The sequence below is a fragment of the Vipera berus genome (assembly GCF_964194415.1).
Source record: "Vipera berus genome assembly, chromosome: 3".
In the NCBI taxonomy this organism is placed as follows: Eukaryota; Metazoa; Chordata; class Lepidosauria; order Squamata; family Viperidae; genus Vipera; species Vipera berus.
Genome location: NC_138204.1, coordinates 119450194 through 119475909, shown reverse-complemented (window position 1 = coordinate 119475909; position 25716 = coordinate 119450194). Strand labels below are relative to the sequence as shown.

Here is a 25716-nt window from a genome sequence, read left to right as displayed (position 1 = left end):
AACTAAAATCTTCTTCCCTGCCTATCTTCTCTTCCCCTTTAAAAATCCCTCCCCAAGAGCCCCTCCCCCAGCCACTGTGGAGGCCTCTGGAGCTCCCAACCTCTCTATCAAATCCTCAGAGCTCTGGCAAAGCCTCCCAGCCAGCACCAATCCCCACAATTCTCCTCTCCGCTACACTTCCCTCCCTCCCTCCCTCCCTCCCTTCCTTCTCATCTCTTTCCCTCCCCTGCACTCAGGAAGGGGTGATGGGAGGGAGAGATTGCCAGCACTAATATGCTGCTACTGGTCATTCCTATACCATGTGGGTGGGCAGGGGCGGTCCTGTTGAAAGGAATGCCTCGTGGCTGCAAGGCTGGAGGTGCTGGTGAGGGGGTGGGGTGGCGCTGATCTACAACCTGGTTGCGTCCATCAAAGCCAGAACATGCTCAGTCTAAGATCCACTGGAACCAGCAAGGAGCTGCCCTGCCACCTCTGTCCTGCCCCCCACGTGTGCACACAGGAGACGGCCAGTCCCGGCATCCTGGATGAAGTCAGCCTGCAGGGCAAGACAGCCAGCAGGGACATCGGACTCTACTTGCATGTGCACCCAGGAGACAGGGTGGGGCTGCCCCATGGATTTAAGTCTAAGTTGTAGATCAGTGCCAACCCTGCCCCCCACCAGCACCTCCAGCCTCGCAGCCAAGAGGCTTTCCTTTCACTGGAACAGACCTCCCCCCATGCGAGATAGCAAGACCAGCAGCAACATGGCAGCGCTGGCAATCTCTCCCCCTCCCATCACCCCTTCCTGAGTGTGGAGGAAGGAAAGAGATGAGAAGGAGAGAAGGAAATGTAGCAGAGAGGGGAATTGGGGGGGATTGGTGCTGGCTGGGAGGCTTTGCCAGAGCTCTGAGGATTTGGCAGAGAGGTAGGGAGCTCCAGAGGTCTCCATGGTGGCTGGGGGCAGGGCACAGCTCTTGGGGAGGGATTTTTAAAGGGGAAGAGAAAATTGATTGGGGGAAGGAGATTTTAGTTTCTCTTTTCCCGAGAGACAAGCCAGAAGGACAGAGAACGAGGTAGGAAGGCAAAAAGGCTTTTTATTCTCTCTCCAGAGAATAAACTTCCTACTTCGCTCTCCCTCCTTCTGGCTTGTCTCTCTGGAAAAGAGAAACTAAAATCTTCTTCCCTGTCAATCTTCTCTTCCCCTTTAAAAATCCCTCCCCAAGAGCCCCGCCCCCAGCCACTGCGGACGCCTCTGGAGCTCCCAACCTCTCTACCAAATCCTCAGAGCTCTGGCAAAGCCTCCCAGCCAGCACCAATCCCCCCCCAATTCCCCTCTCCGCTACACTTCCCTCCCTCCCTCCCTCCCTCCCTCCCTTTCTTCCTTCCTTCCTCCACTCTCAGGAAGAGGTGATGGGAGGAGGAGAGATTGCCAGCGCTGCCATGTTTCTGATGGTCTTGCTAACCCGCATGGGGGGGTCTGTCCCAGTGAAAGGAAAGCCTCATGGCTGTGAAGCTGGAGGTGCTGGGTGGGTGGGGGTTGGCACTGATCTACAACCTGGTTGCATCCATCAAAGCCAGAATGTGCTCAACCTAAGATCCACTGGAATCAGCAAAGGAGCTACCTTGTCACTTCTGCCCTATCCCCTGGGTGTGCGCACAGGAGACGGCCAGCGCCAGCATCCTGGGTGAAGTCAGCCTGCAGGACAAGACAGCCAGCAGAGACGCTGGACTCCGCTTGCGCGGACCCAGGAAATGGGGCAGGGTTGCCCCGCAGATTTAAAGCTGAGCACATTCTGGCTTTGATGGATGCAACCAGGTTGTAGATCAGCACCCGGTCAGCCTGGGCCGGTCCAAGGTGCAGCGGGCTGGTCCTTCACTCTTTTCAGAGCAGGTCCCTGGGTCGGACAGAACCACATGTCGGGCTGCATCCAGCCCGCGGGCCTTGTGTTTGACATGTCTGGTCTAACTCAAGCCTAGGCATAGATCTCCGAGTGGCTTGTTTGGCTTTGACCTGGACAATAAGATCCTCAGTTGAAGCCCCAAAGTCAAAGCAGCCTATCATGAACACAGAATTTGTTTTTCCTTCAAGCCCAAAGAACAAATCTCATACTTTCTATCTTGACCCCTTTATAGCCAATGAAAATGCATCAAGATGCAGAACAGCAGGAGCTAGCTGAATCAGAGCCTGTCTATGAAGAGGTAGGCAGCTTTACAGATCTGGATTTTCTGGAACCCAACCATTCCCTACTGCCTCCTGTGGATCAGGCTAAGAAACCAATTCGTTTTTCAGATCAGGTGACATCCAGCATGCTGTCCCCTTGTCGGGTTCCCCGAGTATCTGGAACTGACTTAACAAAACCATGCTGCTTGGAGAGGACCTTTCAGGTGGAATCAAATAAACAGAATCTCACTGACAGAATATGGGAACATAAAGTAATTCCAACTGTCTCTATAGAGCAGCAGACAGAGCTGCCTCAAGCACAGTTTGCCCTGCGCAAGGAAGAGGATCAGCATACTGCAGTTCCAACGCTCCATTTGGAAAATCCAACTGAAGTGGAGACTCTGGTCAGTGACTACACAAAGAGAAACTTCCAAACATGACTCACAAGACCTGAGCATATCTCATCCAAAAGAAGAAGAAAAAAACAGGTTCATATCACATTAGGAAAGCAAGAATGTGTGTTAGAGAAGGAGGCTTGTAAAGTAAAAGTAGGCTCAGCAGCAGATCCCAATAATGACTGGGGGATCAGGGAGGGTAGTCACATCTGGGGCTATTGTAAGAATGAGGCAACTATAGCCAATTGTCCTGCCTGAAAGTGCAGTATTGGAAATTCATCCTAATTTTTTCTTGCTTCTACACAGGTGTTTTTAATTCATTAAGTGGTGAGGGGTTATGCTTCCATTTCTACATCTCTTTGAGAATTATTTTCCCTTTTTGTTCTGTCCTCCGAATAACTTCTTGTTCACTGTTAGAATCTCTATCCCCCAGCTGAACATACTTTTCTTCTTTTGATGAGATGCCAGTACAACCAAAAGGATAAGCATAGTAATGGTACTTTGTGCTTGTAAAGTATTTAGGGGAAGGAGAAAGAAGGAAGATAAAACCAAAATGGAAGCTACCATCTAGGTAGGCAACAGTTCAGATAGGACAGGACAACTTTTAGAAGCCATGTGTGGGAAAGGGGAAGTGAACCATTTTATTTTATTTTACTATTAAATTTTATTTAAAAATAAAAGTAATTTTTATTTAATTCTATTGAAAATATTTTTCAATAGAAAATATAAAATGTTCAATAGAAAATATAAAAGAACAAAAATGTAAAACAAATTATACAAAAGCAAAAATTCAGTTTTTAAAAATTAATTTTCCTTATATCTACCCCAGAAGTTTCATGTTGCAGAAATTATGAACCAGTTCTCAACTTATGACCGCAATTGAGCCCCAAACCTCTGTTGTTACTTAAGACAGCTAAGTGAATTTTGCCCCATGCTACGATCTTTCTTGCCACAGTTGTTAAAATGAATCACATGTAATTACAAGCAACTGTTAAGTTAGTAACAAAGTTGTTATGTCACTCTAGCTTCCCCATTGACTTTGCTTGTCAGAAGGTTTCAAAAGATGATCATGTGACCCTGGGACATGGCACCCGTCATAAATACATCCAGTTGCCAAGCCTCCAAATTTTGATCACATGACCATGGGGATACTGTAATGGTTGTAAATGTGAAAAACAATCATAAGTCACTTTTCCAGTGCCGTTGTAACTTTGAATGATTAGTAAATGAATAGTTGTAAGGACTACCTATATTAAAAGTTTGCTAATATGAATTAAAAGATAGAGATCAAATGAGATTATATTTAATTAAAGAACTGTCTGATTTGGTGCTATCTTAATTATTCAATCAATACTATTTTCTACACTTTCAAATATAATTGTTCTAAAAGCACAATGCAGTTCTCCAGTTTTTTTCAATAATAATCCTGGTCACTAGAAGCAAAAATTAATTTCTTCTATTATCCTATTTTACATTTTTTTTCTTTTTATGACCCTGTAATCTCTTTATTCAGAGCGGAGTCAGGGGGACTACATTGAGTTGAGCGTTTACTGGACGGAGGCCTTTCCTGATGCCTACAGAATTCTCAGTAGATATTTTCTCTTTGCGCCCTATTGAACTCTCAACTTTCCAAGTGAGAGTCTTCCCTCTAGGCCACCATGGCGGTCTTTGTCCTATTTTACATGATTTGACAAAACTGGACAATAAAGCTGTGTTAGCATTAATTGCCCAAGAGAGTAGTGGAATATTTTCTCTTTTTTAAAAAAAACTTTCAATCAAAATGAACAAGTTAATGGCCATTACTAACAGGTGAGAATAGGCATTAATTTAATTAGCTTTTCCAACATATTTAGAAAAATGTTTGCTTAGTATATTAAAGGTTATAGTATAGCCTATGACTAATTCTTGATAAATTTCCAAAATCAGTTTAAAAGCTACAGCATGCACAGTTCAAAGCTGATTCATCATGTTCAAATCCCAAGCCCAAGGATTTAAAGAGAATCTGTTGCATTCAATATAAGAATTAAGAGTAATACAAATTGTTTTTGATTTTAAATGACATGGATATGTACTATTTTTACAACAGTGCTCATGTTTTCTAAGTGGGGTAAACTCATGAGCTGAAGAAGAAAGGATTGAACTTACAGTATCTCATTTAAAATAATTGGAATTTCTATGATACCATTCAGCAAAATATAATCAGCAGAAACCAATAGCCAAAGCTTATCCTATAGTCTTTTATTGCCTCATTCCTTGAACAGTTTGTATTTATCTAGTGGAGGAATTTTTTTGGCCCTTGGAGAAGCTTGTTTTAAGTGTTCTGCCAGGACTTTCCATGACTTTTCAGTTAAAGGTGCCCTTCCGCAATTTTTTTCCTGAGCACAATGACAACATTTTTTCTTCATTTTTCAGAAAAGTGAACTATATATATGTTCTTGTAAGTTTCATGAACAGATATAATATTTATATATAATTTCAGTGTAATATTTTCATTTTTCACTATCTTCTTTTTTGCATTAGAATATCCAATGTTTGTTTTTGGCATAGTTTATATATATATAATCCTAAAATTGTTCAGATAATAGAAAAAAAACTTTTGTAACTTTGCTTGTGTAAATCAATAAAATGCTTCTTTAAAATGTTTTCTTCAGAAATAAAGATTTGTAAAATTATTTTTATAATTATATAAACAACCTTCATTGTGCTAGTATAATAGTATTGGAGAGTCTTCATATCGCCTCCAGAACAGCTGAGTAACACTAGAAAAAGCTATAGGTGGCCTAAAACTGTCTCATGTGCTTTGGCAATTGCCCTTGCCAAAATGGTCTAAATAAGAAAATTGTGCCCAAAAGCAGTTAAGCATGACCACTAGTCTGTTGAAGAGATGGAAGCCTCATTTCAGCTCTAAAATGTATAATTACTCTACTAAATGAGAGGGCTTGCTTGTTTATTGATTGATTGATTGACTTATTTATTTATATTTCTAATTTATCCAATGCACTCAGATTTCAGATTTTTTTTAAAAAAAAATTGCTATTCTTTCTGTAAATAGTTGTCATTCTTGAAAAAGACCAATAGGCTCACAGTTCTATGATGATGAATTTATTAAATTAAGAAGATATTATTTCAGAGAAAAAAATCCCTTAACTGTGGACTGAAGAATTCCTGTTCCTAAAGATGACCTCAAGATGCTTCTTTTGATTCATCTCTAATCCCTAGCCAAGGTGTTTCATTTTATATTAAGCTGAGCTGACCCTAAAGTAGGGGTGTCAAACTCAATTTCATTGAGGGCCGCATCAGCATTGCGGTTGCCCTCAGGGGGCCAGGTGGGTGTGGCCTGGGTGGGTGTCACCTACTGGGTGGGCGTGGCTAAAGTGTGTATGGCCTACTCAGTGGGCGTGGCCAACTCTACATCGTTCGCATCAAGGGTGCCTATGGGGGCCTGGGCAGGAGTGGGACAGATCTGAGGGTTTCTGGCAGAAGGAGGGTCTCTGGGCCAGGGCCAAGGCAGTGGGGGCCGTTCCCTCACTGTTTCCAGGATGGCTTCGCGGGCCACATGAAACCACTTCACGGGCCGGATCTGGCCCCCGGGCCTTGTGTTTGACGTGTCTGCCCTAAAGTGTTTCTCTAAACACAAGCTTTGCTGTATGCATAATTTGTGATGCTTCAGCAGTGGTGTCTGAGTTAATAATGCTGTCAGGGGCTGCTTCTGCTCAACTCCTATTGGCCACTTTCCACCACATTGTGCGCTCCCATATTGTTCAGCCCTACACAAAATTGTGACTTCTCAAATTGCTAAATGATTCATTCACAGAAAGTATGTTATTTATGGACTACATACATGAATCTTGAGAAAGGCAAATTCTTCTATGTTGTTTCCTCTTCCAAACAAGCAATTTTGAATTGTTGTCCTAGACTGGCAGGAGCAGTGGATAGTTACAGAATTAGTGCTGGCTGAATCAGAAGTAGCACATCCACCCACCTGTCAAGAGCCCTCATCATCTGTTTTTAAACTGAACTTGCAAGCTAATGGGAAAATCTGCACTGGGCTCAGGAGCTTCCCGAGATGGCAGGAGAGTCTCTGTAGGTTAAATTCCAACAGATTTATTTCATAGATCTAGCCATCTGTCCATTTTTTCCTATTCTCATTCTTTTACTGTTTTCTTCAGAGCAGTAGTTCTTGTGTTCTATTGTTGAAAAGCAACAGATGTTGAGTCACTATATTTTTTTCATATTTACTGCATTTAAATACATTAGTATTATTTGATTTCACACACACAAAAATGAAGTAGGATTTATGTTATGGCTTTTTAATTGACATTTACAGAAGAGCATGATAACGAAAGTTCTAAAGGATTTAGTTGATCCCAACATTCAGATTCAAGTCTCTATTTCTAGAAAGAAAAACCTGTCCAGAATTTTCATGTGAACCTACAAGTTTTTTTTTACTGAGCAAAAGTATCTGTCATGTGTACACGTCCACACCTTTTGCAGTGAACACCACAATGAAAAAGCTCAAAGCAAGTTGCTGCTTGACTATGTTATGGGAGTTATAGATTTGTGGAAACAAGAAGAGTACCCTTAGAATACTGTTTTCCTACCATTAGGTAGGGAAATGCCTATTTCTTTATTGCATTCCTAGAAAAAATGCCTTTCCCCTGGGCTGAGACAGATCTGCACTCAATAAAGAAAATGCAGTTCCTAAATAGCAAGATTTGTTCAATGCTTGGCAACGTGAGATACAACTCCATTGCTCCTGGGTATACAGCACTTACAAGTCACCTACCACTTTAATAAAGACCTCAGAGTCATTGTATTTCAAAGTTAAAATGGGCACAGGTATGCACACAACTCTAAATAAGTTAGCTGTTGTCTTATCTGAGTCACTACACAAGCAAAGGACCCAGAACCTTTTTTCCCTATTCATTCCCTACATGGCTGAGTACTCTTGGGATCTGGAGGATGTGATTTGCCCTCTGAAAGAAACAAGACCATGGTGATTCAGAAGTATGCCACCCAGAGCTGCTAGGGAAACATTTGTGTGGGTGATGAATGCCGACAATTACTATGAGCTAGAATAATTTGTTAGTTACTTTCTATTGTTAAGTGTTGAAGCTTGAGTCTATGAGACTGGGTTTGTTGCAAGTACCACATACTGAACTTCAGTACGGTGAAGAGTAGAATTCTTATCGGTGGAGGCATGCTTATACATCCTGCTCTCTTAAAAGACACATATCAGTAAAAGATTTGACTTTACCAAAGTTTTCAAGAATACAGAGGGGCTTGAATTTCCGCTAATGATTGTTTTCTTTACAACATGCTCCTGTCCCTGCGATTATTGTTCTGCTTTTGCACGGAGAAGGTAATGGGAATATGGAACTTGCCAGCCTTACTGATGACAGTAGTATGTCCTTTTGATGGTCTGACCATGCCAAGTAGAGAGCAGCTTTTCCAGCCTGGACTAATCTGCTTTGATGTAGCAACTTCATCCCTGCAAGCCCGAAGTCCATTCCATGTGGCTCTCTCTCCTTAGCAACCCTGACCATGCAGTTGGTAGGACCTGAAAGAACAAAGATGGTGAGTACCAAAAATGCCATTTTATTGGAGTCCCGTTGCAAATCCATTCCCAGCAGGATTAAGTACTATTCTGGGCTTTCTACAAGCCTGATGCTGTAGTCTTACCTCCTTGGTTTACTTGAATACTAATGCCCTTGTCCTACACATGCCAGGGTTTTTGTCACTTATATAAACAGAAATAACTGGTCTCATAATCAGTTAAAAATAATTTATTTTGTTTTCATAGAATAATTAAGATGATGGTTAAGATAAGCCCTCACAGAGGATTACTTTAATCTTTATTGAAATTGGCCTATTCCCAGCATACTGAACAGAATAAAGAGGAACGTCTGCAGATTTCCAAGCTCAGCGTTCATTATAAGGTTCTAGTCTTAACTTTCTTTAATTATTAGTGTCAATCTTTAATCTATTTTAGCACATCTCTCTTTCCTAGGAATTAGCCAAATCTTCTAGTAGTTCCTGTGGCCAACCATAGGCAAAACCTATATTAATCAACATCTATGTAAGTTAAAAACAGCTTCAGTATGCAATTATTCTTTAAGACGGCTTAGGGCAGGGTCCGCAACCTCTGGGCCACGGCCCAGGACCAGGCTGCAGAAGCGGCGGACAAGCGCATGCACGGAGCTCCACTTGTACAAGTTGTGGGTGAGCACATGTGTGCATGCAGTTCCCATGTGTACAAGCGATGGGCAAGTGCACGCATGCACACAGCTCTATTTGTGCAACCAGCAGGTGGGTGTGCCTGCCGCTTGTGGAAATGGAGCTGGAAGCACATGTACCCCGTTCACGCAGAACCATCCTCTCTCCTCTCCCACCCACCCCCCACGCTGGTCTGCAAAGCCAAAAAGGTTGGGGAACACTGGCTTAGGGCATCTGTTCTTTAGAAGAGAAATTTCATTATGTGTGAGTATATACAAGGCACCTCTCTTCAATCATAACAGCAACTGTCTCTTTGATCGGGCTTCTGCAGCTCCTTTGTAAATGCATTGTTCTAAATGCCAACAACTGCAAAATGATGCAAGTATTTAGTAGTGTAAAAGTATTGCACTAGTTTTCAAGTTCATGAACTTGTGTCTGATGGAGAGGGACACTAGTTGTTCAATTTAAAATTTTGCAGAGGGGACACTTGCTTCTTTAATAGATTAAACTGCTCATTGTATGCTCAATCTACAGTGGCAATTTCAGCTTTGTTTTCTAGAATTTCAGTCTATAGAGTAATTTCCACTGCCTTACATACCTATGTAGCTTTGCCCAGAGCAAATCAACATCCTGCAGAAGTCTTTTCTGCCATTTGGGATCTGCTAAGACCTTTATACATCTTTGACAATTTATCCAGTGTTAAATAACAATGGCATGTCATTTTATAAAAAAAATTCTTCCAAGTTATAGTTCAAACTAAATTTTAAACCCTTCATCCAGATGTGTTCCCATTGTTCAAGTATTATATTATACCCAAAATTCTTTGCCCATTGAATCATGTTTTGTTTCACATATTCATTCTTCAAATTCAATTTCAATAACAGTTTATAACCTTGGCAATTGCATGTTCATCATTACCACACAATACGATTTCAAATTCATTTTTTGCAAGGTCAGACCCATAGTTTTTTTGTCTAGTTTAAATCTTTCAATTGTATATATGTAAATTTATGACATCCTTTTGACTCCAACTTTTTTTAAATGAAAGTTATTATTTAGTCATACATCTACCAGTCTGGGCTCACCATTGTTTCTTTTCTGAAAAAAAGCTTTCTGAGAAGACATAATAAAGCTAACTTTCTAATCAATATTTCATAATTTTGAAAATGCATATTTTTAACAAGCATTTTATTTATTCTGAAGCCGGCTAAAATTCCAAAGTCACCTAGCTTTTTCATCAAGCATTCTATACCAGTTTGGGGTCTTGCAGGAATATAACTAAGTCATCAGCAAAAGCTCTCAATTTATAAAGTTCTTTCTTGATTTTTATACCTGTTATCTTCTCATCCTCTCTAATATATGTTGGAAATGTAAATGTAAGGAAAGAAGATTTTACTATCTTTGGTGGACATCTGACAAGGGAAAGTGATACTGGAGTAAGATTCATATTTTAATAAAGAAGCTTTTATATGAAACTAGAGAACAAAATTCTCTAGTTTAATTTGTACATTTGTTTTAATATATAAATTAAACCAGAGAATTTTGTTCCAGGTTTCATGGATAAAGAACTTGGGGGGGAAATGGAATTTCGTTCTTATACACGTTGACAGGAGCGAGAATGCTTTATGCATAAAAAAAACCATGATAGCTGTATTCCAATATTTGAATGGCTGCCATAAAGATGAGGGGGTCAACCTATTCTCCAAAGCACCTGAAAGAAGGATAAGAAGTAATGGATGGAAACCAATCAAAGAGAAAACCAACCTAGAAATAGGGAGAAGTTTCCTGACAGTGAGAACAATCAATCAGTGGAACTGCTTGCTTCAGAAGTTGTAGGTGGCCATCACTAGACGTTTTTATGAAGAGACTGGACAACCATTTGTCTGGCATGGCATAGGGCCCCCAATGTCCCTTCCAACTTGTTATGCTGTTATAAAGTATAAACTGTTGAGGCTGTAATGTTATTAGGTTCATTCTACTGTGCTGCACTGAAATGAGTTGGAACTTAATGTGGGTTTTTTCCCCTTTATCCTAAACTTCTCTCTTTCCCCCTTTCCTCTTATTTTCATTTTCATTTTCATTTTATACTCTAATCAGTTTAATAAAAATTATTAGTTGCTAAGACTAGCAGAGCCTGTTACTGTTTTTTTTAAAAAAATGAGGATTCAGGGAGCTGGACAAAATTATAATCCAGGTTTAGCAGATTTACATTAGTGAAGAATTCCTCAAAAGATCTGTCTTTTGTTTATACCTCTTTTGTGATGCTTACTTCTCTCAAATGCCTCATTTGGATACTCACTTTTTTACAGGACAATAACATAATTTTTCTGGTTTTGAGTAAGTTGTATGCCACTAAATATATTACCCAAAAGCAAAAATATTGCTTTCCCTTCATCTTCCTTGGCTTTATAACTTTATTTAGATAAGGGAATAGAACGGGAACTCATCAAATTTGCAGACAACATGAAGCTGGGGAGAACTGTCAACACTTTACAAGATAGGCTCAAGATCCAGAAAAAAATCTTGACAGACTTGAACACTGGGCCCTATTAAACAAAATGCACTTCAGTGGTAAGAAAAGGAAGAAAAACCAAGCGAACAGGTATAGAATAGGTGGTACATGGCTCCATAACAATATCTGTAAGAGGGATCTAGGTATCCTAGTGGGCAACCACTTAGGTATGAGCCAGTAGTGTACTGCAACTGCCAAAAAAAACACAATGCAGTCCTAGGCTGCTTCAATACAGGGACAGCAGAAGACCACAGTTTTACTGCTTTATACTGCACCCAGTTCTGGTCACAATACAAAAAAGATGTTGGCACGCTAGAAAGAGTGCATAGAAGACCAACAAAAATCATTAGGGGACTGAAAGCTAAATCTTACGATGAAGAGTTGCAGGAAGTAGGTATGTGTGGTTTAATGAAGAGAAGGACTAGGGATAAGATGATAGCGGTCTTGAAGGGCTATAGAGAAAAGAGGTCAACCTATTTTCCAAAGCACCTGAGGGCAGAACAAGAAGGATGGAAATATTACCAGAGAGGGGTTCCAACCTCGAATTAAGGAGGAATTTCCTGACAGTAAGAACAATCGGTGGCATGGCGTGCTTCCAGGAGTTGTGAGTGCTTCATCACTAGAAGTTTTTAAGCAGAGATTGGACAGCCATTTGTCCGGCATGGTATAGGGCAGGGGTAGGCAACCTCGGCTCTTTTATGACTCATGGACTTCAACTCCCAGAATTCCTGAGTCAGCCATAAAAGAGCCGAGGTTGCCTACCCCTGGTATAGGGTCTCCTGCTTGGGGAGGAGGTTGGGCTAGAAGACTTCTACGGTCCTTTCCAACTCTCTATTCCGTATAACGAAAGAAACTTATTTTTGTTATTTTTGACATTTGCTGCAAATCTTAGTTTATTCTGAACCTTAGCTTTCCTGAGTCCATTTTTGAAGATATAGGACTTTGGTGGAGAACCTATGGCACGCGTGCCACAGGTGGCACGCAGAGCCCTCTCTCTGGGCACACACGCTGTCACCCCAGTCCTAGGCCTTCAGCTGGGTTTTATAAAAACTTTTCACTCTAGGCTTCTGCCGCTGTGTGCAAAAAAAAAAAAGGTTCGTTCAATCAATCAATCAATTTCAACTTCTCGCAGGGAAAAAAAAGATCTCGCAAATCCTGGAATTGATTGATTGAACTTTTTAGTCCTACCCAGTCTGCCATTACCACTGCAGCCATGCCCACTCAATGGGCCATGCCCACTCAATGGGCCATGCCCACTCAATGGGCCATGCCCACCCAATGGGCCACACCCATCCAATGGGCCACACCCACCCAGCACCCATCCATACATAAATGGGTTTTGGGTTGCAGTTTGGGCACTCGGTCTCTAAAAGGTTCACCATCACTGATATAGGATATTTGCTGGTATTCTGGTTTGGTTTTGTGTCCTTTTTTCCATTTTTTATACTTGTCCATTTTTCTTTCAGTCTGTCAGAAAAATCACTATGCACGCAGGTTTAGTCTGGGAACTCTTGTTTTTATTTCTCTGTGCTATTGTGTTTGATTAGGCTTTTATGAACTCATTTTTCAGATTCCCAAGCATCTTGTTTTTCCCTTCCACCCTTGGAATCTCTCTAATCTCTCTCAATTTGTTGAGTTTAAGTTCAAGAAGATCAGCTACCTCTTCCTTTATTTGTTGAGTCATTTCTTGTGCCTGCAGCTTCAAAGCATCCTGCAAGTCTTTAAGTGTAAGTGCTGGTGGTGGAGGAGAGGGTGGAGGGGATGTGGGCTTTGAAGTGGATTGCGTTGCAGATTGAACTACTGGCGAAGAGATTGAGGTTTTAGAAACAGCAGGAACTGCCTGCCGTCTCGAAGCCATTTTCCAACTTGCTACAATTCACTTTCTATAATAATAATAATAATAATAATAATAATAATAATAATAATAATAATAATAATAATAATAATAATAATAATAATAATAATAATTTTATTTATATACCGCCCTTCTCCCGAGGGACTCAGGGTGGTGAACAGGGCAAATATAAAAAATACAAAAATACAAAAGTTAAAAGAAAATTAAACATATGCCGGACTAAAAACAGTAAATACAAATATTAAAAATGACCGTAAAACCCAACCCATCCCCCATCAGGCCAGGCCGGCTTGTTCAAATAAGAATGTTTTCAGATCGCGACGGAAGGAGCGAAGGTCGGGCGCCATCCGGAGCTCAACCGGCAGCCGATTCCATAACTCCGGGGCGCCCACAGAGAAGGACCTCCCCCTGGGGGCCACCGATCGACATTCTCTGATCGGTGGCACCCTGAGGAGGCCCTCTCTGTGGGAACGCACAGGGCGGAGGGAAGTTGATGCCGGCAGCAGGTGCTCCCTAATCACTTTCGCTTTCCCTCTGCACTTCAAAAAAAGAATAAAAATAGAGTCCAAAAAGAGGAAGAGGAACCCTTAATAATAATAACAATAAGAAAAAAAAGAAAAACAAAATTCTTTAAAACTCTGAAATCCAATATGTTGTTTAGATTTTAACAAAGTCTTTGTACTTTATTCTTTCAAAAAGAAAAAACATTTCGGCACCATCTTTTCTCTTTCTCTTTCAAAATATAATTTATGTATGGAGAAGATTAAAGCACTCGAGTTAAAGTTCTGAATACTTGCAACTTTAATCCTCCTGGTCAGCTCTGTCTGCTTTGAAAGCAATTATAAATCACTATAATCCGCAGATGTGGATGCAGCGTCTGGCTTCGCCCCTGCACAGAGCAAAGGCATCCTGGACTCGGAGAAAGCCTCGGACTCCGTGGGAGCTCTCACCCTCCGACCCCCAGATAATTCTGGGAGGTCTTGGGGAGCTCTACCACTATCCGAAGAAAGCTCACCTCCCCCTCTTCTCCTGAGGGGGAAGTTTACGAGCCACGGGACAGCTGATTGTTGCCATCTCCGCCGATCTAACGAAGCCTCAGGACGGGCGGCCAGGGAAAAGCCGCCATTCGGCGCGGCGTTGCCACCAGAAGTCTGCCTGCATTATGTTGAATGTTAGTATGACATGGTCATTCACCCCCAGGGTTTCTACAACTTCTATCCTTCTATCATTTCATTACTATTGGTAAGAATTACGTCCACTATAGCTGACCCTCTAGTCCCCTTACCTACCTTTTGGGTGACAAAGGAGTCAACTAGAACCTGTTTGATCTCCCAGTTGGCTGCAGTTTGTCCCCCAGTTGATGTCAGGGTAGTTAAAGTCCTCCATTACTACAAAAGTGTGTTTTTGCATACCTTAACTAACTGATTAGCAAACAGTTCATCTATTTCCTCTGCTTGGATGGGTGGCTTGCAGTATACAATTGTGTCATTTATTTTTCCTCTAATGTATTTGAGAAGGCTTTTCCCCTTGGTGCTGTGTATTTCAGCAGAGGAGTAGTGATTTCTAATGGACAATGCAATTTCCCCTCCTCTTTTGTTTGGTCTATTTTTTTTAACAATTAATATCTTTCTGGCAGTACTTTTGAATCATAGGTTCCATCCCACCATGTTTTGAGTCCTTCTTTGAGGGGCAGTTCAGAAATGTGAAATATAAATAGGCTTCAGCAATGGCAACAATACAGTATCATACCTGGATTTCAGGTTCACTCTGTTTGTTCCCCATACTTTGAGAATAATGTAGAGGTATCTGAGTCCTTTATACCTTAAGGAGTCTTCACCTTGTTTTTGCTTCCTATTTCTCCTGTTTTGTACCTGAGTTCCTCTTCCTTCTTGTTTGATTGGTTATTGTGGGGTTTATGTTTCCTGAAGATATGTCTCCCTCCCCTTCCAGTTTTAGTTTAAAGCCCTTGGATAAGCTAAGCCAATTGTTTTCCAAACACATTATTCCCAGTTCTTGTGGATTGTAGCCTACCCCTTGCCAGAAGGCCTTTCTGTAGGTATTGTAAACAATGGTCCCCAAATCCAAAGTTCTCTCTATGGCACCCTCCTTTTAGCCAACAATTGACCTTCCATCAGATAAGAATATCATCTGTGCTCTTTTTCACTTTCCTGCCTACAGTAGTCTCTTGATATTGCTTTCAGGATCTTTTTCGTATCATTCATCTCAAGAGAGCATCAGCTACAAGTCAACAAGAGAGTAACATATTAAGAAAGTATTATCATTACATACCCAGTAGTCACTGAAAATTGTGTACTTGGAGTTTCACAATTCTTAAAAAGGTACAGTATACTTGTTTGGCATTTCAATTTCCCTAAAGATGTTGCCCTCATTTCACAATTTTCACAAAGGAATTTGTGCTATGCAGTCCCAGCTTTTTTCAATGGCTACAGCACACTCTATGTTTAGAACTGTTGTGTGCATCAATGTTTGATTCATATTTTTCTAACGGCTTTATGTACTGAAAGAACAAAAATTCAGATGTACATAGGAGAAAACAAGAAAGAAATTAGAAGTAACTACCTGATGTTTTATGCCACTTGCTCTACTGGGCACATTTCGAGTTTGGATCCTATTGAAAGAACTTGTCCTGGTTTGTTGTCTGATACTTCATAAGCTGCTCTCTGACGGCCCATCTGTTCAGCTTTTTTATCCACCTCTAGTTCTTCTGATGAAAGGTCTTTGTGTCCTGAAGTGGAGTTAGTTTCAGTTACATAACTAATGGCAGAGTTTATTGCCTCTTGTGAAGAACGTGCCTTAGAGTATCCTCCCTCTGTTTCATTTATGACTATATTTGTATTGGCTGTTAAATTTAAATGAGTCTCTGATCGAGTTAAACCATCTGCAGTAGTCTCCTTTGGTGGGCTTTCAGAATCTGAGTGAGCTAATTTTTTCCCCTGTACTCCATCTGTATGAACAATTCCATTCTGTGACCCAATCCATTGAAGTTTCTCATTGCTATAAGTCTCCTGGTCTGTATCAGCTACATCCAGCTTGTTCTCCTGAAAAGATTCCTCCTGTGATTCATGGGAAGAGGGTTTTTTTTCAATATGGATGACATGAAATCTAGGACAAAGAAAAGACAGATCACTTAGCATCAGCAAATTATTCAGGTAAAAACTACATCATTCTGGTTGCCAGATAAGCTGAAGATCAGGTTTTAAGATCCAGAGGCAGAAACTAAGTCTCAAAAGATGATGGGTTTTGTTACACCCCTCCTTTTTGCTGAACTTGCAGAAGAAGAATTATTACATTCTTTCTCGTGTGTTTTTAGACTGATTTATTCTGACTATGTGTATTGATTTTAAGTTCATTACAACAGCTGGGGATTTGGACAGAAGTCAGGGGACAGGCCTTGTGTAGAAATTTACCTAATTCCTATCTATCCCTTCTATTTATTTCTTAGCTTGTTCTCTAAATTTCCAAAGAATTAGCCAATTGGAACACGGAAATCTGAACATCTCAATTCTCTTGTTGCACTGGTATGCTATTGCCAGGGCTTTTTTTCTCACAGAACGCTCAGAACGGAGTTCCGGCACCTTTTTTGGATGGAACCTTGTAGGGTAGGCAAGGTGGTTTGTATGACATGTGTGAGTTCCGGCACCTTTTTCTTTTACAAAAAAAGCACTGGCTATTGCTACTGATTCTTCTTCATTCCCATTTGTCTGTGTACACTAATTTTCAAAAGCACCTTCTCAACTATCCGCTCAATTCATGTACTATCTTTTATTTCAAACCTTGACCTTTTATTAATACAGTTCTATCCAAAGTGCATTCAATTCCATCACTGAGAAAATTTAGTTGAAGGAGTGACTAATGCAGTAACTGTGGGAAAATGATCATGTAATCCCAGAGTTCTTAATTTTCAGCAGCTCAATGAAGTTAATGCTAACAAGGAAACAGTAACACTATTCAGTTCTATTTTGGTTGAGTTTTCTCTAACCAAAAAAGTATGCACTTCACCAGGAAACTGTAAAGAGCAGGTTAAAGGAGCAGAATCTATTAAACTCTAGCTTAATGGAAACATATATACGTATACTTGTTTGCTTTAAATCAACTTAAATCATTAGAAAGTGATAAATTGAATTTTGGGGTGCTGGATGAAGTAGCTGAAGTACAAATCTTTTATGTATTATCTCCTACCTGGCTGAAGGAGAGCAAATGTTATCCCCATCTTTTCACCCTAAAGAGAATAAAAAGGAAGACCAAACAAACTGCAGGCTGATAAATCTTACGCTAAAATTTGGCAGGGGAGATTAAAAATAGAAACCATCATAGATCTGTCAAGAATAAATCTTGCTAGCCTAATCTTGCCTCTTGAAAAGATTTTGGGAATGCTGTAGACATACTGACATCAGCAAATCATCTGACAAGAACTCAATGACATACCATTCAGGATGGATGGCAGGATAATTAAAATATATGCACAGCTTTCTCAAAAAGATGGCGTCTATTTCCCATCGCCCCGTGCGCTCCCACAGAGAGGGTCTCCTCAGGGTGCCGTCGGTCAGGGAGTGCCAGCTGGCGACCCCCAGGGGGAGAGCATTCTCTGTGGGCGCACCTGCCCTCTGGAATCAGCTGCCTGTGGAGCTCCGGATGGCTCCTGACCTTCGCTCTTTTTGCCGTGACCTGAAAACCTGGTTATTTGAGCTTGCCGGCCTGGACTGAGGGATTGGGGTCTAAAATTTTAATGTAATTTATTTGTTTGGGGCTAACTTGTTTAATCTATTTTAACTTTTGTATGCTGTATTTTAATTGCCCTGTACACTGCCCTGAGTCCTTCAGGAGAAGGGCGGTATATAAATCTAATAATAAATAAATAAAAAGCATAAAGAGTGTTTGTCAGTGGTTCCTCATCACATTGGAGAGAGATACTATGTCAGGTTCCACAAAGATAGGGTTTGGGTTTTCTTTTTTTTCAGGACAAACTTTAAAAAGAGTTTACAGAATATCTTCAAAGAATGGCAATAATGATAGGATCTACAAATTAAATTGTATGAGGGGAAACTGAATGCTAGAAAGAAACGCCCTAACAGTAATACCAAGAAGCGGGCATGGGTTTCTTAAAAATAATCATGCCAAATGAACCTTACTGCCTTTTTTGATAAAGTGCCTAAATTAGTGGTTCAGGGAAAGGATGTGGATACACTTTACTTGGACTTCAGCAACACATTTGATAAAGTAGACCACAGTCTACTTCTTGGTAAGATAGAACAATGTGGGATAAATAGTACCACCACCAGACGGATTTGCAATTGGCTGACCAACCATCTTCAGTGGGTAGTCCTCAAAAGAACTACATCTACATGGAGGGAAGCATGCTGTGGACTACCTCAGGGTTCTGTACTGGGGCCACTGCTCTTCAACATGTTTATAAATGATCTGGATGAGGAAACAGAAGGAGAACTCATCAAACCTGCAGACAACACCAAGCTGGGAGGAATAGAAGATAGACTCAAGCTGCAGAAGGCTCTTAACAGACTTGAGTCCTATCCAACAAGATGCAATTCAGTGATGAGAAAAGTAAGCTCCTGCAGTTAGGCAGGAAAAATCAGAAACACAGGTACAGAATAGGTGTACTTGGCTCAACAATAATAACTCTGAGAGGGATCTTGGTGACTACCATTAGGTATGAGCCAGCAGTGGGCTGCAGCTGCCAAAAAAGCCAGTGCAATCAAGATCACGAGAAGTGATAGTACCACTTTTGTTCTATACTAGTGAAGCCTCACATGGAATATTGCATCCAGTTCTGGCCACCATGATACCAAATAGATGCTCAGACTCCAGAAAGAGTGCAGAGAAGAGTAACAAAGATTATAAGGAATTTGGACACTGTATCATAAGATATAGTGGTTAAGGGAATTAGGTATGTCCAATCTGGAACTAAGGAGAAGCTTCCTGACAGAGAGAAGAATTAACCAATGGAACAGCTTGCCTCCCAAAATTGTGAGTGCACCATTGAGGGAGGTCTTCAAGAAAAGACTGGACAGACATTTATTATCTGAAATGGAAAAAGGTCTCCTGCCTTGGGCTGGAGGTTGGAATAGAAGACCTCCGAAGTCCCTTCCAGTCTACAATAGTTTGTGAGGGGTTGTGTGGAGCTGAGGCAAACAACTACAATAGTTGTTTGACAGCAAAACTAATTACCCAAAGGGATCGTTTGTTCTTGTTCACTGGATATGATGAAGTGAAGCCTAGTTTGGGATGTTATAATTTGGGTCTCTGCACAAAGGAAGGGGTTGGACTTGATTGCCTAAGAAGTGATCTCTTCAAATCTATGATTTTGTGATCCATGACCATGTCTTGCCTTCTGGTCACCACTGATCCCTCTCTTCAATTGATCTCTGTACTTTTCCTTTAAGAATTCTAATGGGCAATCTGATGCCCACCACATGTGTTAAGTTACAGCTCCCAATCTGTACCAGCCATTTTACAATCTGACAGATGTGATGTAAGGCTCCCCAACCCAAATTGTGAACAATTTTCTAGTTTAATCTACTCCCAATTCAGAAAAACTTGAGCAATTCCAATAGCTAGCTTAAAAAAAGAAGTATGGCAACATTTACTTATTTCCCAAAACATTTCTAACTGATTTAATTTAGATATTTTGCTGAATCATCATCCTATTTTTGCAGAAAATCACAATCATTTACAAATTCAAAATATTAACATGACTAAGCTTAGCCATATTAGTATTCTGAATCTGTAAATTTGTGGCTGCCAGTTATTGCAGTCTTTCATTTAGCCAAGGGATAATTTAGAACTCTTCCCTATGGTGCCTCAATCAGAATAGAGCTGGAAGGGAACTTGATGGACTTCTAGTGCAACCCCACTGCTGAAGCAGGAGATCCCACACCATTTCAGACAAGTGGCTGTCCAGTCTCCTCTTAAAAACGTCCAGTGATGAAGCACCCCCAACTTCTAAAGCAGGCGTCCTCAAACTTTTTAAACAGGGGGCCAGTTCATTGTCCCTCAAGCTGTTGGGGGGGCAGAAACTATGGAAAAAAAATAACGATTATAGAACAATGTAAAATAAGTATAAAATGAAAAAATGAAACAAGAAAAATAAATTGGTTAATTACTTGAACGAGCTTTTAAGTGAAAATATTCATTTCCAGTGAATCCACACGTTTTGTTTGGGAATGCAACCGCTGGTTTTTCTGCAAATAGTTTTTGAGTTGTGGGAAGATGGCAGAAGTTTTCCTCCCTCAGTTGTTTAATGAGTATGTCCCAATTTTACTTCAAATGCTTTCACATGTGAATGCATATCACAGATGAGCTTCCCCTTTCCTTGAAGTTGCACGATGAAACTGTTGAGTAGCTCTGTTACATCTGTCAGAAAGGCAAGGTGCCATTTCCACTCAGCATTTCTTGCAGATGTCTCGTGACCCAAATTAGGTAACATCCGCAATGCCGGGAAGAGAGGGAGTTTGTGGAATGAAGGAGGAGAAGAGGAGAAGGAGGGCAGCTGTGGAGTCCTTGGTGCTCGCTGAGCTTGGTGACTTTCTTGCAGACGTCTCATGAGCCAAACTAGGTAACATTATTAGTTCACTTATTATCCCACTTTGGGTCCTGAAACATCTGCAAGAAAACCACCATCCTCACAGATCCCCCCAAGGACCCTTCATTTTAACCCTGAGCCAGAAATATTCTCCTTGATTGGCATTCCAGACTTTTCATTGCCTCAGCTCCACACAACCTCTCGCAACCCTGAAATAACCTTCCAGGAGCAAATTCTCCTCCTTTTTTCTCACTCACTCCGGCCACCCCTCACAAATACCTCGCCCTTCGCCTGTTTCCCTCAGACCCATAACTGGCGCCCCACTTCAGCAGCCCCACGCCGACCCTCACGGGGGTCAAGCCCACTCATTCGGAGCTGTTGCCCTCGCTGCCGCCGTACTTTGAGGACCCCTGTTCTAAAGGCAAGCTGTTCCACTAGTTAATTGTTCTTACTGTTAGGGAGTTTTTCGTTAATTCCAGGTTGCTTCTCTCCTTGATTAGTTTCCATCTATTGTTCCTTGTCTTGCCTTCTGGTGCTTTGGAAAATACAGTGACCCCTCATCTTTGTGGCAGGCCCTCAAATACTGGAATACTGCTATCACATAACTCCTTCTTTTCTCTAGACTAGCCATACCCATAATCCATACTGTATCCAGTTTTGGTCACCACAGTACAAAAAGATGTCACGACTTTGGAAAAAGTGCAGAGAAGAGCAACTAAGGTGATTAAAGACCTAGAGATTAAAATATATGAAGATTGGTTGCAGGAATTGGGCAGAAGACTCTATACCATTTCAGACAAATGGCTGTCCAGTCTTTTCTTGAAAAGCCTCCAATGATGGGGCTCTCACAACTTCTGAAGGCAAGCCACTTTACTGGTTGATTGTTCACACCGTTAAGAAATTTCTCCTTAGTTCTAGGTTGCTTCTCTCCTTAATTAGTTTCCATCCATTGTTTCTGGTCTTGCCTTCTGGTGCTTTGGGAAATAGGTTGACCCCCTCATCTTAAATACTGGAATACTGCTATCATATCTCCCCTAGTCCTTCTTTTTACTAGATTAGAAAAATCCTATTTCTGCAAGCATTCTTCATATGTTTTAGCCTCCAGCAATAATCAACATTGTTGCTTTTCTCTGCACTCTTTCCAGAGTCTCAACATCTTTTTTATATTGTGGTGACCAAAATTTGATGCAGTATTCCATGTGTGGCTGTACTAAGGCTTTGTAAAGTGGTATTAATACTTCACGTGATCTTGATTCTATCCCTCTATTAATGCAGCCTAGGACTGCGTTGGCTTTTTTGGCTCCTGCAGCACACTGTTGGCTCATATTTAAGTGATTGTCCACTAGGACTCCGAGATCCCTCACAGTTACTGGCATGGAGCCAAGTTTGACCTAGTCTGTATCTGTTTGTCAACTGTCCCATTGGCTGAGACAGTAGAGGAGACTCCTGGGACATCTTTTACCAACAGTATAACCTTACTGAAAATTCCATGCAGATACAGAAGTGGAAAAGCCAATTCTAACATTTTCGCACACAAACAGGCTCCACCAAGAGCCTTGGTGGAGCAGTGGGCTAATGCCTCCTTAAGTAACACCAGCTGCCTGCAATTAGTGCAGGTTCGAGTCCCACCAGGCTCAAGGTTGACTCAGCCTTCCATCCTTCCGAGGTAGGTAAAATGAGGGCCCAGATTGTTGGGGGCAATAAGCTGACTTTGTAATAATGCCGCTTGGGGGGGGGGGCGAAGCCCTAATAAGCAGGCATATACATAGAATGAAGGCTATTGCTAAGCACATTGATTTGAGCTTTAAATTGTAAGCCGCCCTGAGTCTTCGGAGAAGGGCAGGATATAAATGGGACTAAAAAAAAATAGCATAGGAAAACTTTTCCCTTTCTTCTGGTCCTCCCACTCTCCGTTTTCTAAACAATCACTAACACTTGTGTTGGTTTGGGAACGGTTTCTCCGACTCAAAACTTTCCCAGTCAGCGAGCTGACCATGACACCTGTACAGTTGGTTTTGCTTGCTCAAGTGTAAAACCTTACTTTTATCTACACTGAATTTCATTTTATGTAGATAGAGCCAAGTGTTCAAATCTATTGATATCCTTTTGGATTTTGAGCCTCTCTTCTGGGCTATTGGCTATTCCTGCCAGCTTACTGTCCTCTGAAAATTCTATTCCCTCATCTAGATTGTTTATGAAGATACTGTATTGAAGAGTACTGGGCCTAAAACTGAATCTTAGGGTATCCCACTACTTACTTCCCTCCATGTGTATATAATTTTATTGAGGACTATACGTTGAGTAGGAAGTTGGACTAGGAGACCTCCAAGATCCTTTCCAACTCTGTTATTCTGTTAGGAGATGAGTTATGGGATGAAATTGATTATACTTGTCATGATCAGGTGGGAAGTTGCTTTCTTGGAATTTTTTCTTCCTCTTTTCCCTTGCATCTTTTTCTTTCCCTTCTTTTTAGTTTGTATTATCATTTACTTTTAATGTCTTTAACAACATTATTTTTAATAAAATGGTTGCAAAGATCCAGGTTTATTTTCACAGTGGCATAGAGCATAGAAATCGAGGTGCCCAGTGTCTGAATATGCCTGCGAAATCAAAAATAAAATGTGTATTATATATACTTTTTCTTTCAAATTAAAAATTATGTCCCTTCTCAGATTAATAGCAGATATAATGTAATTTGAATTCCAATAGTCTTCCTTATTTGCAATTTTTATGTCAATATATCTAAGAGTGAAAGAATATTGATATTCTTTATCCTTGACTTGTCAGAAAACACCACGAATCGTTCTCATTGTGGAGATTTTTAATATTAGTAATAATAAGAAAATTTATAGAAATTATTTTAAATTTCTTAGGAACTGATATTCAGATTCAGGTTATTAATGTGGTGATGTTTTAGCGTGAGTATTGCATCTGATTCCCTGTGTGTTCATTTGGAAAAAATGCATTAATTTTTTTATTTATGTTTACTTGTTACAACTGATAAGTCAAACAATAAATGTACTTAATTTCAAATTATAAATACAATGAATATTTTGGTCATGTTGATTTTCTTTGGTGTTGATTTTTTGTAAAGGTGGTAAGTGTGACCAATAAAAACATACAAGATAAGCAAACAATAAAGTTGATAACTCTATAACTCTATGTTGTGAGGGATGCCATGCTGGATACCACTTAGGTACATCATTGAACAGTAAAAATGATATATTCACATGCATATAAATGCTACAGAATACTCTATTTATAATTTGTTGCATTGACTTCTAGACCCCATATACATGTTTAAGGCTTCTGATTCATTGTAGAACATCCTTTTTTTAAAAAAAACCTGCTGGTTTCATGTGGACAAAGGATTCCCATGTACATTTGGATAAATTGGAAATGTTCTATGATTTAAAATGTTGCTGCTATGACTTTTTTGATGCCTTCAGGTGATGAATAGAATAGAATGGGATGGAATGGAATGGAATGGAAATGAACAGAACAGAACAGAATCATAGGGCTGGAAGAGACCCTGGAGGTCTTCTAGTCGAAACCCCTGTCCAAGGCAGGAGACCTTATACCATCCCAGACAAATGGCTATCCAATTTTTTCTTGAATGTCTCCAGTGATGGAGCACCCACAACCCCTAACTTCCTAACTGTCAGGAAATTTCTTCTTAGCTCCAGATTGGATGTCTCTTTAATGAGCTTCCACTCATTGAGTTCCTTTAATTTTCTGACAAGATTTCAGAATTGGTTTGCCATTGTCTCCTTCCTAGGGCTCAAAAAGCCTGACTGGTCCAAGGGCGCCCAGCTGACTTTGTGCCTAAGATGGGACTAGAACTCACAGTCTCCCAAATTCTAGCCTTAATTACTACATCAATGCCATAGAACCTTAGAACCTGACACTATTACTCTGCTTGTATTTCATTACATACTGTACTTATTGTGAGTTAATCCAAAACTCTTCTATATAAAGCAAACACCTACCTGCCAACTGAAAAGACTGTTGTTTCTCCAGGGTGCATCTTGCTTTTGCCTTCTTTTGACCGGCCCTGACGATGTAAGGAAGGTCTCTTTTTCTTGCTACAATGAATGCAAGGTGCTTGTGTTGAGCCTAAGTGCACTGTGTGGTGATGAGGAATGCCACCATCTTGGCTGCTACGATGTGGACATAGAGCACTGGAGAAAAGGAAAGGCAAAGACCATCAGTTTAGAACAGAATGGAACGGAACGGAACAGATCAGAATAGAATCTGGAAGGGACCTTGGAGGTCTTCTAGTCCAGCCCCCCACTCAAGCAGGAGAACCTATACCATCTCAGATAAGTGACTGTCTAATCTCTTCTTAAAAACCTTCAGTGATGGAGCGCCCACAATTTTTGAAGGCAAGCTATTCCACTAGCCGAGTCTCTTGTTGTTTTTCAGGCCTCCTGCGGCGATATTCTGCTGTTTCCAGCCCTGGAGAGGCTGGGAGAAGCAGAGGGGGCATCTTCGGAGGCGAGGTGTGGTGCGACCACCTCACTGGAAAAAAGAAAGCACCCCGAGGATCTGGAGGCTTGAAAGAGGGCCACGGTTTAGCAGCCCCGAAGCCAATGACTCGGCAGTTTGAGAAGAAGCAGGGAAGTGAGAAAGAGCGGAAGTGAATTTAAAGACTTTGCGAGCGAGCGTGCCGGCGGGGCGTTAAGCAGAAGTGAAAGGCAGCCAGTTATCGGGGGGGTGGTTTTGGCAACATTTTTTTTTGTTACCCCTTTTGTTTTTTGCTGTCGTGGATCCGAATGCTGATTAGAGTCTTAAATGGACTTGTTTACGAATATGACATGATTGGTGGAAGCTTCTTCTCCCCTGAAAAAGCTGGCATACTGATTTACGGACTTATAGAAATCCTGCTTTAAACTGACAGATATTGATGTGACTTTGTCTTTCTTTCTTTTTTTCTACCTCAAGAGCGGAAGTGAAATTTATTTACAGAACGGGTTTAGATAAGTTCTCAGACTATTTTCGAACTCATGGTATAATCCAGTATAATCCATGAAACTCCAT

General features: G+C 40.9%; 2 protein-coding genes across 7 annotated transcripts in view; one reads left to right on the top strand and one right to left on the bottom strand.

Annotated features, from left to right (window-relative positions):
- Nucleotides 1-5176, top strand: part of ARAP3 (ArfGAP with RhoGAP domain, ankyrin repeat and PH domain 3) — a gene marked incomplete at its 5' end in the record, with an annotated part of 117575 nt that extends 112399 nt beyond the window's left edge. Inside the window, one exon of the mRNA XM_081325543.1 lies at nt 2113-5176. Within this exon, the coding sequence (XP_081181669.1) occupies nt 2113-2580 (468 nt within the window). The 3' untranslated portion in view covers nt 2581-5176. The remainder of the gene's footprint in view (nt 1-2112) is intronic.
- Nucleotides 5177-6824: 1648 nt separating this feature from the next.
- RELL2 (RELT like 2) overlaps nt 6825-25716 on the bottom strand; it is a 32650-nt gene continuing 13758 nt past the window's right edge. Inside the window, exons 5-8 of one of the 6 annotated variants that reach the window (XM_081324975.1) lie at nt 24666-24857; nt 15699-16241; nt 12924-13146; nt 6825-8095 (exon numbers count right to left, since the gene is read on the bottom strand). In XM_081324975.1, the coding sequence (XP_081181101.1) occupies nt 15707-16241; nt 24666-24857 (727 nt within the window). In that variant the 3' untranslated portion in view covers nt 6825-8095; nt 12924-13146; nt 15699-15706. Of the gene's footprint in view, nt 8096-12923; nt 13147-15698; nt 16242-17318; nt 18558-22934; nt 23277-24665; nt 24858-25716 lie in introns of those variants that run through there. The other 5 variants (XM_081324977.1, XM_081324978.1, XM_081324976.1 and 2 more) reach the window with 5 other exon arrangements.